The 16,051-nt window shown below is 45.4% G+C and overlaps 2 protein-coding genes across 7 annotated transcripts in view; one reads left to right on the forward strand and one right to left on the reverse strand.

Moving 5' to 3' along the window:
- Positions 1 to 7,141, reverse strand: part of LOC144732391 (anillin-like) — a 55,515-nt gene extending 48,374 nt beyond the window's left edge. Inside the window, exons 1-4 of one of the 4 annotated variants that reach the window (XM_078613905.1) lie at positions 6,931 to 7,141; positions 5,706 to 5,735; positions 1,886 to 2,054; positions 351 to 542 (exon numbers count right to left, since the gene is read on the reverse strand). In XM_078613905.1, the coding sequence (XP_078470031.1) occupies positions 351 to 542; positions 1,886 to 2,006 (313 nt within the window). In that variant the 5' untranslated portion in view covers positions 2,007 to 2,054; positions 5,706 to 5,735; positions 6,931 to 7,141. The remainder of the gene's footprint in view (positions 1 to 350; positions 543 to 1,885; positions 2,055 to 5,705; positions 5,736 to 6,930) is intronic. The other 3 variants (XM_078613903.1, XM_078613904.1, XM_078613906.1) reach the window with 3 other exon arrangements.
- Positions 7,142 to 12,559: 5,418 nt separating this feature from the next.
- Positions 12,560 to 16,051, forward strand: part of LOC144732393 (putative tyrosine carboxypeptidase MATCAP2) — a 43,563-nt gene continuing 40,071 nt past the window's right edge. Inside the window, exon 1 of one of the 3 annotated variants that reach the window (XM_078613909.1) lies at positions 12,560 to 12,742. In XM_078613909.1, the coding sequence (XP_078470035.1) occupies positions 12,703 to 12,742 (40 nt within the window). In that variant the 5' untranslated portion in view covers positions 12,560 to 12,702. The remainder of the gene's footprint in view (positions 12,743 to 16,051) is intronic. The other 2 variants (XM_078613911.1, XM_078613910.1) reach the window with 2 other exon arrangements.

A 16,051-nucleotide genomic window follows, 5' to 3' on the forward strand; every position in this document is an offset into this window, starting at 1 on the left:
TTTTGAAACACCCTCCTAAAGGAGTGTAACTCCAGTCCTCAAAATCCAACGTAGCACAGCTTTCCGTGATTACCAACCATCAGGCGCAAACAACGTGTAGTGGGTAAAGTTGCATATGAATGGTAAACATGAGTAAACATGGAAAGACAGTCTACGGGGATGTCGCAAGAACTGGAGTTTGAAAAACAGTATCTGAGTATTAAGTTATAATTTGAAACCGAGAAATTATCACTTTAATCATGACACGGTTTCAAAAAATCAGTTTAATTTTGGTGTATTTCTTTCAAAGATGGTGCGACTGCAGCCCCCCGTAAGGAGAGCTCCTCTGTGGTGATTGCTGGCATCCCTACCGTCTCCAATCTGTTGGGAGAGGTTGCGTAGCCGCGATCGCACCGACGCGATGGCAGGCGTGTCCGCCTTCACCAAACGCTCTACCCTGCGCGAATCCAGGCTCTGGCTCCTTGGGGCCGGGGAGCTCCCCCCCTCCAGTGTCGCGTCCCCCGCACACAGACGCTTGGAGGGCGATGGGATGCTGGCTCCGACTGATCACAGGGCATGAGGCGGGTAATTGTCAGGAAACATTGGTCTCTTGTGGAGAAAGTTACAAGCAGTGGGCATGTCTGGTGATGACTCCAGGTTGGAGAGGAAGCAAACGCCGCCCCGGGTTTTCCTGACGCAGGTGACATGTGCAGGTGGATTAACTTAGTGACTGGACTGCACTGGCTTCATATGCGATTTCTTCACCAGAAAGGTACACGCAGCCCATGCTGCTTCCCAGAAAACTGGTCTGTTGCAGCCCAGCACTGGTGCTTTATTATTATTATCTGAGGTTGTCTTTGCATTTCAACATCACATTAATACAAATGCTCACACAACCTGAGATTGGAAAACCAGAGGTGGCCTTTATTGCCTCAAGCTGCCACAGGTCAGAACAAAACTGTATAGAATCATGCAAATCTATTATCATTGATTGAGACAACTATTTTGATCCTACATTGGGAAATGTGTCCAATTCCATTGATGCTTATCTTGCATCTAGGAGTGAATCAGATTATCCTAAGGAAAACTAACAGATATAAATTATAACACTCCAAATTTCACATAGACGGATTCATGAACCCAATTACTGTACTGACATATCATCTCTAACTCACAGCCTAATGGGTTTGGAAGTCTCACTAGTCTTGGTGATCAACCAAACCCTTACCTCCCAAGGGCTGTGCATGACCACCCAAGGCTTGAAACGTTGAATAAACAGTGGTTAATACTGTGCTCTTATCTGACTATTCTCGCTATTTTTACACAAGCCTTTGTATTCAGCCAGGTGGTACTGTGGTCAGAGATATCAACAAGTGGAAGGCTAATTTTTTTAAATTCCAGTCAGGGTTAATAATAATACTAAAACAATGTAAAATCCAAAAAGGAAATGAATGCTTGATCACGACTTGGGTTGATTCCACCTGTAATCTGTTTGCGGTAAATTTTTTTTATCAATTTGTAAAAGGTTAAAATGTGTTGTCCTATGGAAACACTGGCCGATCATAAGTGTTGAATTTCCAAAACTAGCTCAGGGCAACCAAGGGAGACGAGCACCGCTCATTGCTCATTTTAGCACACCTATATTTCACAACTGATGCCATGCCTTAGGCAGTGCTGTCTCTGTAGAATCCTATCTTTTAAATGTAGACTTTACACAGCAGCATTGGAAAAACAATCCGGTGCCTTCTGAGCTGCGCGGGGCTGGCTCGGCAAGGCGCCGGTGCGCCTTCGTAGTACGGTGGAAAAGATGTACAAGCTGAATATAGAAGCCGATGTGCACGAGTCGCTGCACTCGTATCAATGCAGTAATACTAGTTATGTTGGCACATGGGTGCCGTGTGGGTACCTTGATTGCTCTTTCCGCGAGGGGGCTCCTGGGTCGTGAGGGGAGTCAGGGTACCGCCTCGCATGTTGGCATCGGTCAGAGGCTCACGCAGCCTCTTGCTGGGGCTTGGCCGCTCACTCATTTTCTGCTGTAGTAGCTCGCGGCGTGCGCGCGTGCGCTCCAGCAACTTCTGCAAACGCAAAGCAATGTTCACACCTCTGGAGAAACAGCATTTCAACGATAACCTTGGCAGCTAGTCTGTGGAGCAGTGTTTAATACACAATCATTTAACTAGCAAAAAATTATAACATTAGTGGTACATGATATCTGAAATGGCCCTGGACACCCTACTTAAAACTGCAATTTGACCAGCATGGTAAAGTATGGTCAAACAACTTCCATGACTGACAGCATGGTGAGGCCTTCATGTAGCAGTCAATAGACCTTGGACTGTAATGGGGCGAGATGTTAACTATCACCTGGTATGCAAGAGTTAGTGGGTTCGATCCCAACCCTGACGCCTGTATTTTTGGAGTTTGCATGTTTTCCGTGGTCATCTTCTCCATCACTAACACGGGTGCTTTTGTCACACATGGACATGCAACCACCGGCATGAATGCATCGACTTGCTCATCTCTCATTGCCTTAAACATTATGTTCTCATTGACATCGCTCATGTACTTTTACATGCTTTTCTCATTAACTTTAACATGCTACTCTTTGTTACACATAAACTGACATTAACTTGCTAATTTTTTCATTAACTTTTACATGCTTCTCTCATTAAAACACATTCTCTCTCTCTCCCCCCGAGCCATTCTTATGCTAAGTTCATTAACTTTAACATACCACGCTATTTATTACACATAGACTGACATCGACTTGCTCCTCTCTCATTTAATTTAACATGATATTCTCATTAACTTCGCTCATTGACTTTGACGTGCTTTTCTCATCAACTTTAACATGCTATTCTTGGTTACACATAGACTGACATTAACTTGCTAATTTTTTAATTAACTTTTACATGCTTCTCTCATCAAAATACATATGCTAATCCTACATGCTAATCTGAGCTCTTATGCGCTACGGAAGCTCTTTAACTTTGCACTTTAATCCAGCATGCTAATCTAGGTTCATTTCCTTTACCATGCCACGCTATTTATTACCTTTACACTATAATACCCCAATAACACTACTTTGGCTACCTTTGTTCTCAAAAACTTCTATAAACTCTTGCTGGTAACAGCTTTTCTTCACAAGGCAGCAGACGTGCTGCTCACAGCAGACATCACGGCTGTCGCGATTTTCACCCGAAGACGATGGCTTGTGCTATCAAAACGTCGTGATTTATTTAGCTTTATTTCTACCTACGTGACTTTACCGAAACAACCAAAGAGTATAGATAATGTTTTATACAATATTTAGAACCTATTGGGAGAAATTCTCATTACGCACTATATCCGAGTGAAATAGGAGGCATGTTTCAAAGTATGAATGATGTGGAAACAAAACTAATCGAAACCCTCAGATTTGCAAGATTCTATATGAGAGTCCCACCATTGGGGTGTTTTGGCCAGTTATGGTTAATTCATGGAATATATTCAGAAAACATTTTATCCAGAGTGTACACAATAATTGATGGGGATAACACTTAAAATCCACAGATGGGTCAACATTATTACGTTTACTTGTGGGAGGAAATCGGTATTCCTGGATAAATTCAACAAATACAGTATAATACAGTACCCAGATGTCCTGATATCTCATGACCACACAGCCCAGCAGGCCGGGTGTTACACAGAGCACAGGAAGTGGTACCTTGTGTCCAATACAATGGATACAGCTATATGCTACTGCAAGCAGCAGCATTTGTACCGCACTGCATATAGCCTAATTGGAGTAAAAAGCACTTTAGAACTTTTCTAAAAAGTCATTGCGACCACCATTTCTAAACGCAATATTTTATTCTGAAAAAAGACTGGCAGTTGCCAAACTAGGGCCCACAGAGGGAATATCGCCATTTCATGTGAAAAGCAAGGTTTGAATTTGGTGCCAAACAGACCAACAATTAATGGAATCTGTCGTCGGTTTGTCTCAAATTCCAGGGTATGGGTCACGTGAGGGGGCGCGTCAAGTAAGCTGTGCCCCAGAGCGGAATGCCTCGTGTAATGGCCAACCAGTAGGAATCCTGTTCCAACAGCTTCGGCAACACAATTCTTTCTATTCCATTAATAATTTCACTATTAACAGGTGGAAAGTCCTTGCTTGTAAATGTGTTTTTTGTTGCTGTGGTGGCATTTACTGCAAGGTCTTAATTGAAGATTTACCATAAACATGTACATTAAAGTTGACTACATTTCCATTAGGCTACAGGATAGTAAGAGGGAATACGAATGATTTTATTATTTCATGAAAATACTTATTTTAATCATGATGAAAATAGCACTGCAAGACAGACGCCTCCGCAGTGGGGAAACGCCGACCGGAGGTGAGAAAAAATGGTAAAAGTTGCTCTACAGACTACACGTTTCGGAGAGGGGCAAAACACAGGCATATCTGTCCTTCGTCAGGAGCTCAAACCCATCTGCATGCATGGCTAGAAGATAATATATACTTTATGTACATTGTAGGGTACTTTAACAGTATAGGAAGCAAAACATACTTTAAGATCCACAAAATAATGTTCCATAACTCGAAGTGGTGTTTGTAGATTACAAGTAACACGAACAAATTAATAATAACGGATTAAGTCAACAAGAGCGGTGTTTGTACTTGGCGGTTTTTCCAATGAAAGAATTCGGTTCTACCTCTGGAATGTGGAATTTCCACCACTGGAACGTGAAATCTCACAACTAGCTTGATACCACTCAAGAAGTTGCACACTTCCCAATGCTTCTTTGAGCCGGAGGGCACTGATACACGTATGCTACAGCGAGGCTGATTTACGAACCGCAACTGCAGGTAATAATGTGCAGTTCAACGATGTAGATAGGCCTCGGCAAGGTAATTTACCCTTTTAACCGGGTAAAGGTAAAGGGTAAATGTGTCGACATGCCAAGGGGTAAGGTAAAGGGTAGGGTAAAGGTAGCTCGGAAGAATTACCCGGTAGGGTAAAGGAAGCGCGAAGTATTATCCGATAAATACAGTACCTTGTTTACCGCTAAAAGCTCCGTGGCGCAGTCCGTGGCCTCCATTTAATAAGTAATATTAAAACAAACTTGATTAAAAAACACGCTTTTATTAAATGTACTCGTAATGGCAGAACTCCACGACTCCAGGAAGTGGCCCCGAAGCTTGCCATAACGTAAAGGGACCATGGTGATTTACAGCCAACGTGAGTTGAGCGTGGACAATTAGACCCAAGCCGAAACATAACAAATACAAAATAATGTTAAAAAATATATATACATTTTTTATGATAGAATATATTGTTATCAGTATGACATAAGTATACCAAGTTTGCAGTCGATACCACATTAGGAAGTGGGTTAAAATTGAGTTACAAGATTTGAGGATATGACAACAACAACGACGACAACAATGACAATAACAGAGTGAGTTAAAAGAAAGCGTGTAAAATTGAAATAATCGAGAGTATTCTATATGATTAAAGCGCTCTACCTACCGTTATAAACCTTGTTCATGTGTAGTAGTTCCCTAGTAATTACCCTGTAAACGGGTAATTTGCATGGGGCAAGGGTAAAAGGTAGGGTAAAAGGTAGGCTCGTTGCTTTTTACCTTTAACCTTACCTGCTAAGCTAAAGGGTAAAAGGTAGGGTAGAGTGATTGTATTGTGGTAAGGTAAAATGTATGGTAAAGGTAGGCTCGTTGTTTTTACCTTTTAACTTTCACCTTACCTTGCCGAGGCCTAGATGTAGAGGGAAAAGCAAGTGTACTTGTTAGTAAAATTGCAGTTTAACTGCCCAATGTATGGTAGTGATATTTCTGTGACATTTGGTTATGCTGCTCTTGTAAATATCCAGGTGCTAAATATATATTGTATTGTTTGAAAAGATTTTGCTCATTTATGTAATATTGTTCAATTTCCTTTTATAAATTTGTGCTCATCTTTGGTGCTTAAGCTGCGTTGCCATGCTGTCCTGTACAGGTTTGAAGTTATGTTAAGGGGAAACTCTCTCTGCCTCCGCCCCCCCTCTGTCAATTTAAGGCCACCACACAGAGACGATCACCCCTCTCTGTTACCTGTGTTGCTCTCGCTATGTATCTTGGTAATATCTGTCTGTTAATGTCTGTCTATAGTTTTCTGGTTAGATTTTATGTCGCTATTTCATTATACCTGATGATGATTGCTTGTGTTGCAATCGAAACGTCGTATTCTGTTATTTAATTTAATTTATTATTTTATCTTTAGACGTGACTTAACCGAAAGAACCAAATAATAATTCCTGCAGTCACGAAAGTTCTAAAATTAAGATGGTTAAACATGTCTATGGTACATAAATGCAGTTGTGTGACTGCAGGGACTATGATTGACTGCATGCCCGTGACTTAACATACAGTATTTATTTTAAGGACTGTGCTGACTAGCAGCTGTTACAACTCTTAAGACTGCCCTCAGCTGACACGATATTAAACCTCAGGAAATTAAACGTCTAAGGGGACAAATGAAAATGTATTTTTTTATGCACAGCCCATTGTCAATCCACTCTTGGATGACAACCGCCATGGCGTTATCGGTCATGGGGGTTGTTTGACCATACTTCACCACGCTGGTCATTGCGGGTTGCTGAAGGTAGAGGCTCAGGCACGGTTCTGATATAAATCGCCACTGATGTGAGCCGCGGCCTGGAATAGGCTGGCACCGCTTAGCAATCATTATCTATCAACATATAAAATAGCATTTGCTATGAAGATTATAAGGATTTATATAGTGGCTGACGACCAACAACAACACGTGTGATGTCAACTTACGCGCGACAACCTTTACATGTGAATCCACTACGGTACTTTTATTTCAAACTGGCTTAGGGCCGCAAACTTCTAACCATACCGTGCAAGCAAAACTGAAAAATAAAGCAATCTTTAAATGTGCAGGACCTCACCTGTGTGAAGGGATCCATCGCGTCGAAGTTTTGTGGGAGGCGAGATGGTGTTGAGTAGACGGGGTTGAAGGTGGCTCCGAGTCAGCGATGAGCTTCAATCTCAGCGTCGCGTTTAGGGGCCGCGCCACGCAAGTCACGACGCGCGTTTGAACTATCGCGGAGAGCATCACGGGTAATAACGGGCGCTTTCGGTGACGTCATGTGCGAACACGACGGGAACCTCACTGCTTAATGACGTCATACGAATGTACGCGCGCCTAAGGTTTGTTGACGCTTTCGTGACGACGTCGTGTGTAAACAATGATGGCGTTCGTCTCACACCGTAAAGCTCCATTATATTTTTTTATAACGTGAGCACACTACAGTACTATAAATTTCGAAATACGTCATCGCAATAATAATAAAAAAATTCCTTTCGGACACGTCAGGCGCGAACATCGGGAACGTCATATCGCAGGAAAGGGCCGGAAAAAATTACGCAATGATAATCTCAGCCTCGACACCAGATCGCCGTGCATGACGTAATCCTGTTTTTAAAGTGATGTCACACCACAACGTTGATCCCCGTTGCACGGTTTCATATTTCTCTAACAGTGCCATTGGGGGAAAGAGTCATTACCAAGAAGGCTGTGGGGGGGATGGGGGGTGCTTCATCCAGAAGTGGATTTATCATGGCTGATGATTCGCCTGGCATACAGGAGGTCGTGGCTTCGATCCCGACCCCTGATGCCTGTATATTTGGAGTTTGCATGTTTCTTTCCCCTTAGTCGCGTGAATTTTTCTCCGGGTCCTTCGGTTTTCCCCTCCACATTTAGAATCAGAATCATGCGTTTAGAGTATTTGGCTGCTTTAGAAAAAATGTCCACATGATAAGCCACTTCGTTGAGCTATCATTTCTGGCCAGGTCGCTTCGAAAAAGAGCTATATAGCTCAGTGGGCCTTACAAGGGTAAAATAAAAATAAGTTGTTTAAGTTCCTCTCTGAAGGCAGTATTTCGTATTTTAGCACATTATAACTGCTCACATTACTTTGGAATTATAAGCTCGTTTTTAATGCTATGCCCATGACTAAATGTTATTGTGAGCCGTATTAAATCTTTAATAGGGAGCACTTGGAATGTTTCAAGAGTTAATCTGCAAATACAGCACATTTATAGTCTCAATACATGTTCAGCATGACTGCATTCAATTTTAATCTTAAATACGTTACTATTGCACATTGCGGTATCCACTTCCCTATTTCATTGGAACATGTGGCATAGATTGGGTGAGCTACGTACGGTGCGAAAGTAGTTCAACACACAACTGAAGGATTTTGACAATGCGTGAAAAAAAATGCATTGGAGAGCCAAGCCACAACTAGCTTCATCAGGCGACAGACAGATTTGTGGAGAAGTCTTATTGTTTCATTCCTTATATAGAGTAGATGTGGTGACCACGCTTCTGCGCTCTTGCAGTTAGACTTCTCCACAAATCTGGCTGTCGCCTGATGAAGCTAGTTGTAATTACTGGCGAAACGTCGTACTCAGATTGTAAATGTTGTGGCTTGGCTCTCCAACACACCGGTGTGCTGTACTCGTGACGAATTGGCGCTTTCTGTTTCCGTAATTGGCTGTCGGGTGGTGGCGGGTTTTAACGGGACGTTTATTTATTTACGCGATCTAACCCAAAAAAAACTTTATTATGGAGAAATAATCATGCATTTACTATTTCAGTTAACTACATATTCGGTAGTAATACAAATTTAATAAAAGACTCCGTCAGGCACTGCTGGTCTCCGTCTGTCTTTTATTCAGGTTCTTCTCCACACCCCCACTGGCCTCCTCTCGGACCAGTGTCGTCTTGCGTGCGCCCCCGCGCACGCTCCCTCTCGCGTGCCACGCACGCTCCTCCGTTAGCTCCTCTATTCCCGCACTCCGCACACCGCTGGCCGACGGCGTGCAGAGGTCCTTCGGCCACGTGGCCGATGGCACGGATCTTCCCTCACCACCCAACGTGGCTCAGACTCTTAACTTCCCCGACTGCCCCGATCTCTTCCGGGCTCCTACTTATATACATTCCCCCCACGTGACCCTGACTCCTCCCCTTCCAGATGCTCAGATCCGGCCTTCCCATACTACCCCGCTGGCTCCGCCCCCATTCACCTCGCCTCCCATTGGAGCCGAGGTGAACGGTGGCCCCTCCCACACGCCCCGCAGACCAGGCTCCGCCCCCCAATACCCCGGGCCGTGTGATTGGACCTGAGCCCAGCAACAACCCCATTTACGCTCGCATTACACAAATAAAATAGCCGACACCTCAGCACGTGAATAACTTTTTCTTGTACTGTGCACTATTATCGTGTGTTGTACTGATCGTTGTTGTTAACGTTCTTACCCCATGCTCCTACTGCACATCGGTGAAAAAGAGCTTTATAGCTCATCGGATTTCTCCAGTAAAAATACAAGTTCTGATTTCACTCAAAATATAACAATACAATTATTTTTATGTTATGTGGCTGATGCTGTGTTCTGACCAGTGCTTTGAGATCCTTGATGAAAAGCGCTAGCATTTTTTGGAATCTATATACTGTATATAAAAGGGAAATTTGTGAATGTGTGTCTGTTCAAAATGTTTAGCATACTTACCGACATGCAACAAACTTGAAATTTGCCATATGGGTACTTTCCAGACTGTACACCATGCAAAAATGATAAAAAATAGACTTTTGTATATTTTTTCTTCGCGCAGCATTGCTTTATTACTTCAGTCGTTTACTGACGTACGCATCCTGAAAGTTGTGTGTGTCTGCAGCAAGCGCGTGTGTGTGGGGGAAACGGTGGGTGTAGTGGTTAGCGCGCTGTCTGTGTGTCTGTGTGTGTGGGGGGAGCGGTAGTGTAGTGGTTAGTGCGCTGTCTGTGTGTGTGGGGGGAGCGGTGGGTGTAGTGGTTAGTGCGCTGTCTGTATGTCTGTGTGTGTGGGGGGAACCCTGCTAGGGCTGCGGTGCCTCAAATATTGGAAGAGGTCACCCCCTGTGAGTGGCTGGCTGAGGTGCCATCTGTTGAGGAAGAACTGAAGGCGATCCAGAGTCTGAGACCAGGAAAGGCACTGGGCAGAGATGATCTCCCAAGCGAAATGCTCAGGGAGGGTGGCGTTTGTGCACAGACTGCCCTATATGACATCATAACAACAGTCTGGACCACTGGACGGGTTCCGCAGGATTGGAAGGATGCCCTGGTGGCCCCCCTCTTTAAGAAGGGGGACCGCACAGACTGTAACAACTACTGGGGCATCTCACTCCTCAGTGTGCCGGGAAAGGTCCTGGCAAGGATTATTCAACATCGCCTTGCTAGGCACGCTGAGGAGAGGCTTGCGGAGCCCCAATGCGGTTTCAGGAAAGGGCTGTCCTGCACAGATGCCATATTTTCTGTCCGTCTGCTACAGCAGAGGTGTAGGGAATTTCAACAAGACCTACATCTCTGCTTTATTGACCTGGTCAAGGCCTATGATACCATCAGTAGGCCTGGGCTCTGGGTTGTTCTTCGTGCTTTCGGAGTCCCTGACCCTCTGCTCACGATCATTAAGGACCTTCATGATGGTGAGCGGGCCCGGGTAAAACTACGTGGCCGGGAGTCAGAGCCTTTCCCTGTACACCTTGGGGTGCGACAAGGATGTCCTCTGGCTCCCACATTATTTAACAAGCCTTCAATAGCTGTACCGGGGGAATTTCCATTTGGTACAGATATAATGGGAGGCTGATCGACACCCGGGTGCGATCAAGGGATGGCTCCCTATTGGTCAACCACTTTATGTATGCCGATGATTTGGTAATAGCTGCTCATTCAGAAGAGGAGTTGGAGATGCTGCTGCTGAGACTGGAGCGTGCCACTAAGAGGTGGGGCCTTACCATCAGCCCCACCAAAACTAAGCACCTGCCTGGGTATGTTGTACCATCGGACACTCCACCCCCACAACTCCCAATCGGCGATGGGACAGTAGTGGAGAGAGTGGACAGTTTCCCATACCTGGGCAGTGTGCTTATGACCGGCTCCAGTTTAACAGCAGAGGTCTCACTCCGAATCAGTTGCGTAACGCTGTGTGGAAGCTACCTGGTCTGTCGCTCCGCACGAAGCTTCAGGTCTTCTCGGCCACGGTCATTCCTTCCCTTCTCTACGCTTGCGAAACGTGGACCCCCCTAATGGAGCATCTTCGCCGGTTGGAAACATTTAGGCTGGCCTGCCTACGATCCATCCTGGGTTTGACCAGGCTGGATTGTGTGAGGAGCTCACAAATCCTTGAAAGATCTGGGCAAAGTCGCATCGGTGAGCTCCTCCGGCAGGCAAGGCTGCGTTGGCTGGGTCATGTAGCCCGCATGCCCAGCCACAGTATACCTAAACAGCTTTTGTTCGGCCGGATCGAGGGGGCAAAACGGGCGCGGCACGGGCTAGATAAGAGATGGAGTGATGTGGTACAGGAGGACGTGGAGCTGAGTGGACTTGCCGATGACTGGTACCAGCGGTGTCAAGATCGGCCTCTGTGGAGAAGGCTCGTGAAGGACGCTACTGGGCAGTTGGAGGCAGTCGCCCTCCAACAACAACGGAGGGCGGAGGAGCGACGCTCACAACGAGCGGATCGCCGGGTGGCTAAAGCACAGCAAGTTGGTACAGTAGGGGGTACAGGTGGTGCATCAGCCAGTCATCTCAGTCATCTCGGTCAGTCGACCCGTGGCACCTGCTGGGTCTGCCCCGTGACCTCCTGCCAGCGGGCGTTCGACACTTCACGTGGCCTCAAGGTGCACTTGGCCTGGCATAAGCGTCGTGGTGACGTCACCGCCACTTAGTGGCGAATGGCGGTTGTTGTTGTGGGGGGAGCGGTGGGTGTAGTGGTTAGCGCGCTGTCTGTGTGTGTGGGGGGAGCGGTAGTGTAGTGGTTAGCACGCTGTCTTTGTGTCTGTGTGTGTGGGGGGAGCGGTAGTGTAGTGGTTAGCACGCTGTCTTTGTGTCTGTGTGTGTGGGGGGAGCGGTAGTGTAGTGGTTAGCACGCTGTCTTTGTGTCTGTGTGTGTGGGGGGAGCGGTAGTGTAGTGGTTAGTGCGCTGCGCTACGAACTCGGCGACCTGAGTTCGAACCGGCCCTGGGCCTCCCCTAGGTCGACTCAGCCTCAAACGAACTAACTGGTATGGTGTGTGAACATCGCCACTGGGAAGACAAAGGCGGCCGGGCGTGGTGATTTCGAAAAGTTTTTTGGTTTGGCCATGTTTGTTTGTTGTAGTACGGAGTTAGAATGATGACTTTAATCTAAGTTGTCTTGTGGTTGTTGTTGTTGTTTGACTTGCATCCCACTGGGATTTTTGCACAGTGTTGGTGTACGGTGCTTTTTTCTGGAAGATTTTTTGCTGTTTTTTTCTGGATTTTTCTGTTTGCGCATAGTCACTTTCAGATGTTTTCTTGTTCGTGTTTTAGTTGTTTGTTTGTTGCTGTTGCACCCGATTCAAGAGCCGAATAGCTCACAGTACTATACCAAATAAATGAAACTGAAAAACTGAAGCCGGGTAGTAAAATCTAGTATTAAAATAAATGTGCAAGAAGCCCAATTGGGGTTGCCTGGCAACCGGTAAACCACAGCGGCGTGACGTCACGGCGCGCTCACGTGACGCCCCCCTAGAGGAGCGCGCGCACCAAGCGGGGTGGTAGTGCCCCCCCCCCCCCCGTTGAGGTTCCGCGGTCTTCAGACTGGAGGCGGGCGACTCGTCTCATGGAGGGTTAGAAAGCGGCAGCGACCTCTTCCTCCCCGTGATGAGGGCGGCGCTGCCCACGGACGCCATTCGAGTGAGAGGTGAGAGAGGAATCGCCCTTTACGCGGTGTGCGTGGCTGGGTGTTCGTTGTCAAGGTGCACTTGGCCTGGCACAAGCGTCGGGGTGACGTCACCGCCACTTAGTGGCGAATGGCGGTTGTTGTTGTCTTGCGCCGCCCGCCTCTGTGCTGAGCAGGTGAGAGGGAACACTGATCATCATCAATCACTTCTGGCGGGCTTGATGCCATCTCATGCCATCATCGTGCACATTGACGACACTCACTGTCTCTCGTGTAAGTGATGCCGTTTATCCAACCAGTTATACGCCCATTGAGATTCTCCTACTTGTGGTGTCTCTTAACGTCTGTGAAAAAAGAGCTTTATAGCTCATAGGATTCGTCCAGTATAAATGAAATAATTCTCGTTCTGAACTAGGTGGATTCCTCCAATATGAATTAAATATTCTGATTTTGAACCAAGGTGAGAGGCCTTTGGGATCCATTAGGCCTTTGGGATTCATTATCACTTCTGGTTAACATTTTACATTTACTGTTCTCATTTTCGGGAGGGTTCTTGCATTGGGATTTTATTTTTAGACGTTTTCAGACAATTCGTGACGCGAGCGTTTATTGTACACGTGGGAGGAGGGGGAGGAACCCCATGCCTTGCGCGAGGGGGCAACGCTCTATCCCCGTACAGATGGAAACAGATGGCGATTAGCCCGCTTGGTGTATTGCCTTCTAGCGAGCTCAGGGTTATGGCACCTTCGAACCTTGCAGTTGTATTGAGGGACTGTGTCGTTGTCTTGGTGTGGTCTGTGCTTATGCAATTAGAACGTGTGTGTATACTTTGTTGCGTATTTATTTATTTATTTCATTTGCTTTGCTTTCCTATAATTTTCACTACGATCGTGTTTTTAATTGTTGTAACTTTCTAATCCGCCCAGACTGGACAACTGATCCATATGGCGGTACCCCGGGGTCTCAAAAAATAATAAATGGCCGAGGCAATTAAATATTTTACTTCTGGGATACTTTTTTTCCAGGGGTGTACTTAACTTCGCGACTGGAGTACAAATCAATCCGAAATCGGTGCTATTCCGCGATGTCGACACGCACCGAGGTCGATTGCGCCGAAACCCTGAACGCTCGTACGCACCGTAGTGGTGCATCGTGAGTACAGCTCATCGAGATGAGTCGATTGCCACATCGCCGACCATCAACAGATTAAAAATGACTGCAACACGGACATTATGCGAGAGCCGGGATACTATGGTGCCCCGGGGTACCGCCATAAGGTTCAACTGTGAAAAAGAGCTTCATAACTCATCGGATTTCTCCAGGATCAATACATATTCTCATTCTGAGTTTCACAACATCCATCCGCACCTCCTATTAGCACGGTTGGCTGCGTATGGTGCGAAATAAGTTCAACATACATATATTTATGTAATCTACCGCCCGGCTTTAACCAAGAGATAACCCATTGAGATTAATCTAATTGGTAACCTTTATTTAAAACTGTGTTCGCAAGAGCCCCATGCGATTTAGTAGCGCTTTTGATTAATGCCCTTTTCTTAGCCCCTTGAGCTTTGTCGAACTTGGGGAGAGCTCATTCACAACTATTATATCTGTTAGCGATTGTCATTCATGTCCTTTGTTAACAAGGTGAGTTCAAGTGATTTTACGTCTTCTATTTTACCAGGTATCAGACATTGAGACTCTACTGTGTTCTATGCGGGAGATAGGCCTCGGCAAGGTAAGGTAATTTACCCTTTTTACCGGGTAAAAGGGTAAAGGTAAAGGGTAAAGATGTCGACATGCCAAGGGGTAAGGTAAAGGGTAGGGGTAAAGGTAGCTCGGAAGAATTACCCGGTAGGGTAAAGGTAGCGCAAAGTATTACCCGGTAAATACGGTACCTTGCACCGCTAAAAGCTCCGTCATGCAGTCCGTGGCCTACATTTAATAAGTAATATTAAAATAAACTTGATTAAAAACACGCTTTTATGAAATGTACGAGTAATGACAGAACTCCACGACTCCAGGAAGTGGCCCCGAAGCTTGCCACAACGTAAGGGACCGTGGCCAATTACAGCCAACGTCAGTTGAGCGTGGACAATTAGACCCAAGCTGAAACATAACATCTAAAAAAGATTGTTTAAAAATATATAGATTTTTTTATTATAGAATATAGTATTGTCATCAGTATGACCTTAGTATACCAAGTTTGCAGTCGATACCACATTAGGAAGTGGGTAAAAATTTAGTTTCAAGATTTGAGGATACAACAATAACGACAACGACAGAAAGAGTGAGTTAAAAGAAAGCGTGTCAAATTGGAATAATCGAGAGTATTCTATATGATTAAAGCGATCTACCGAGCATTTACTTTATAAACCTTGTTCATATGTAGTAGTTCCCTAGTAATTACCCTGTAAACGGGTAATTTGTATGGGGTAAGGGTAAACGGTAGGGTAAAGGTAAGCTCGTTGCTTTTTACCTTTTACCTTGTACCTTACCTGCTAAAGGGTAAAAGGTAAGGGTAGAGTGATTGATAAGGTAAAAGGTAGGGTAAAGGTAGGCTCGTTGTTTTTACCTTTTAACTTTTACCTTACCTTGCCGAGGCCTAGCGGGAGACCCAGGTTGGGGCTAACAAGAAGATCAGGATGTGAATTCTGAAACTCAGCATCTTCTCACTCAAATGAGCAATGGGGTTGTCTTATCGCCTCATAAATGCATTCCACATTCCGATGACGGGAGCCAGTCTTCTTTGAGACAATCACTTTTCACAAAGCGGTAATCATGTTGGACGGAAGCTTGGTGCAGTGGTAACACTGGTGCCTCACAGTAAAAGGCAGAATCAGAATCTGTATTTATACTTGAGGAATCCGATGAGCTATACAGCTATTTTTCACAGATGTCCAGTAGTTAGATTCCTAACTTGTTTGGATTCCCAACTTGAGCACTTTACTGTGTGAGTCTGTATGTTCTCCACCTGTTCTACATGGATTTCCTCTGGGTTTGCCCGTTTATTCCCATAGCGGAAAGAAGACACAATGTAACTGGTTTTGGCCAAACAACCCAATGTTGAAAAGTTAGCTGGAAAATACTCAATTGGGGTTACACGCAGCAGCAACATCGTTCCCAATTATGAAAACTCAGCAGGACGCCCTGAAAAAGTGCCATAAGAGTCGGTGAAGCTTTACTGGCTAAAAAAGCGCAACAATACAGTCATACCCCGATTCACAGCAATCCCTTTTACTACGTTTTGCAAATATATTGTCACTTTCTAGATTTGATGCTTTCGTGACTGCAAGGATTCATACTCTCTGGTTTTTCGGTAGTCACTTA

This window comes from Lampetra planeri, chromosome 42 (genome assembly GCF_965212315.1).
Source record: "Lampetra planeri chromosome 42, kcLamPlan1.2.h2, whole genome shotgun sequence".
In the NCBI taxonomy this organism is placed as follows: domain Eukaryota; kingdom Metazoa; phylum Chordata; class Hyperoartia; order Petromyzontiformes; family Petromyzontidae; genus Lampetra; species Lampetra planeri.